General features: G+C 32.8%; 1 protein-coding gene across 1 annotated transcript; it reads left to right on the top strand.

Moving 5' to 3' along the window:
* The first annotated feature begins 583 nt into the window (after window positions 1–583).
* Window positions 584–2,370, top strand: LOC134695541 (carbohydrate sulfotransferase 2-like). Its single transcript, XM_063556828.1, has 2 exons — window positions 584–752; window positions 1,534–2,370. Exons 1-2 carry the CDS (start codon window positions 634–636, stop codon window positions 2,336–2,338), a joined length of 924 nt encoding a protein of 307 aa, XP_063412898.1. The 5' UTR covers window positions 584–633; the 3' UTR covers window positions 2,339–2,370.
* Window positions 2,371–3,032: the final 662 nt, after the last annotated feature.

Consider the following 3,032-nt stretch of genomic DNA (forward strand, 5'->3'; position numbering starts at 1 on the left):
ACTTTACATATACCGGGTCAAGTGATATATCACGTTTATCACTTAAAGTAGATGACATCACCTGCAAGGACCATAGTTTAATTAATTTAAGCTGTGAATGTGGAGCACTGCAGTCATATAACGATATTGGAGACCTAGAGCTTCTTAATGGTGTTACTGAAACACAACCAAGACATGTAAATGCAGAAAAGCTATGGTGCCGTGTGGAAATAAAAATGCATACATACAAGAATACAATTAGCGATGACAACTAAGATCAACTGGTGTTGCATCTAAATTTAATGCTTATGTTAATTGCCTTTGAATTGTAAAATTTATACATTTTTATGAAATCATCTTTTTTTTAAAGATAAAGTTTGTTGTATTATTTAAACGTTTCTATTGCATATTTAAAAGAAATACCTTTATGGTCCAAATACTCATATGGTCCGGCCCGTTGAATACTAAACTCCAAATTGTACACAAGAAAACAAATTAAAAATAATACAAAATTAACAAAGGTCAGAGGTGGCGGATTTGAACATGTTATCGAGATCTCAACCCTCCCCTATGTATGTTCTTTTTTTTTCAGACAACTTTTGTAATAATGTTACGTGTGTATTAATTGTCGGGTATGTTCGTGGTGGAACTACAATGATATTGGATACATTGGCGGAAACTAGTAGTAATTTCTATTTATTCGAACCAATACGGTCCCTAACAGAAAGCTCATATGCAAAAATACCAATTACTTTCTATAACGGAACCGTAAGGTTTGTATTTTCTATACTTATATTGATATCAGACCTCTTATCGTCAACATTAACAGGTGTGATATACAGAACTGCAGGCCATTTTCTATGATGGCTGCCTGCCAGGGACATCGTCTTTTGTCTTTTAGGCAACAACATATACATTTTTTGATTCACTATACATGTATGAATGGAAAGATACAAATATGCAGTTTTTTTGTTAAATTATTCAAACCAAATACATGAATTGCTCATGTATTATTATATGCATAAGTTAAAAATGCACATTTAGAAGTATCAAGCACGAAATGTAGAAATATGAAGCAATACATTCGGTGTTTTTTTTCATTTCATACCAACCCGCTCTCCTTTTGAGATTTCTTACAAACACCTTGCTCATTCCATGTGTTTGAAGGTCTTATATTCAAGTGCTTATGTTTCAGACCATATTAATTCCAGATTTCAGTTTTGATGATCTGTAAAATAAATTTGTAGCAAATAAACTTGACCTACTTCTTAAAATTAGGCAGATGTTCGCATACAGACCGGACGTATGCGTTTTTTTTAAAGTACGTTAACTGTCCAAACCGTTTACGTACGGTTCAAATACTCAAACAGTCTGGAACACTTATATTATATCACCAGTATTCTGAAATAAGGGACGTACATTGTATACTGGGTCAAATTGCATTAAATTACCGGAATTTATCGATATATATGTATATATTATTTCAATTATATTTCAACCTCACTAGTTCTATTTGTATTTTTGTATGTTCAAACCTGTTTTCTTCTTTTTTAGAAATATTTCTAAAGACGAAAATCTACCTGGTATACAAACCGAAATGTTAAATCATTGGTTTAACTGTGATTTTACAAAGATAAACATTGGTGATCTGCAAAATAAACATCTAATACACTCTCGTGCCACTAAATCATACTTTGCTTGTTTGAGAAAATCACCATTTCCATTTTGTATTAAAATGCTTGAGAGCGTATGTGTACCTAAGGCGAGACGAATAATGAAAGTCGTCCGACTAAGAATAAAATCAGTAGAACACATCTTGAGAAAAACTGATAATCTTAAAATTATTTATGTCGTCAGAGATCCTAGAGCTCAGATCCATTCTTTAATAAAATCAGGACTGCTTGATCAGAATCGAATAAAAGTTCACTGTCGACAGTTGTGTGAAGACATGATGTCTGACTTCAACTCCACACAAGTTTTAAAAAGAGATTATCATGATAATATAATTATGGTGAAGTATGAAGCTCTCGTAAAAAATCCACTTCCGAATTTTAGAAAAATATTTAGTTTTTCAAATTTGCCTTTCACGGCTAAGGTAGATAACTATATACGTCACCACATGTTGGTAACCGGAACCGGATATGAAAGTAACTTTAACACAAAGTCGGGAAATTCCACCCTCATTGCAAATATGTGGAGGACAGCAATTAACAAAAAACATTTGAGTATTATTGATGAAGCTTGTCATAGGACTTACGAAACTTTTGGCTACCGACAATTAGATATCAAATCTTTGGATACTTTGAGCATTGATATCCAGAGTAAACCGTCAGAGGCAGATCTCTTTGATTTGTATTAAAGTACCTTTATGTTGATAAACGGAGATGTGGGTAATTGGATAGCAAATAAACTGATAGATACCAGGATTGAAATTTTGTATTTGCGCCAGACGCGCGTTTTGTCTACAAAAGACTCATCAGTGACGCTCGAATCAAAAAAGTTAAAAGGGCAAAAATAAAGCACGAAGTTGAAGAGCATTGAGAACCAAAAATCCTAAAAGTGTTGTTTAATAAAACCAAGGCAATCTTTCTGAGGTAGAAAAGTCTTAGTTTTGATATCCAGAGAAAACCATAAAAGTCGGGTCTTCGATTTACATTTATTACCATTATATGACTAAAATGAGACATGTGGTATAGGTCAATGCCACAGTAATAGTATACAGAGAGAAATGCAATTTTTCACAATAAGCAGTTACTTTAACCTATAATGGTTTAATTTTTAAATTGTTATTTGGATGGAGAGTTGTCTCATTGGCATTTACACCACATCTTCCTATATCTATTGGTATAATAACCCTGTTACATTATGTACAATGTATGTATGTCAGAAGCCTATAATTCAGTGGTTTTCGTTTCTTGATGTTTTACATATTTGTTTATCGTGCATGCTTTTGCACATGCATTACACCGTTATTTTTTCTTGTTTGAATTGTTTTAAATTTGTCATTTCGGGCCTTTTATAGGTGACTTTGCGATATGGGCTTTGCTCATTGT

Source organism: Mytilus trossulus, chromosome 13 (assembly GCF_036588685.1).
Source record: "Mytilus trossulus isolate FHL-02 chromosome 13, PNRI_Mtr1.1.1.hap1, whole genome shotgun sequence".
Taxonomy (NCBI): Eukaryota; Metazoa; Mollusca; class Bivalvia; order Mytilida; family Mytilidae; genus Mytilus; species Mytilus trossulus.

Bases quoted from the DNA above. Each gene is read 5' to 3' on its own strand.
- LOC134695541 (XM_063556828.1), top strand. From the start codon at position 634: ATGATATTGGATACATTGGCGGAAACTAGTAGTAATTTCTATTTATTC. The intron at 753-1,533 runs GTTTGTATTTTC...CTTCTTTTTTAG, and splicing joins TTCTATAACGGAACCGTAAG to AAATATTTCTAAAGACGAAA.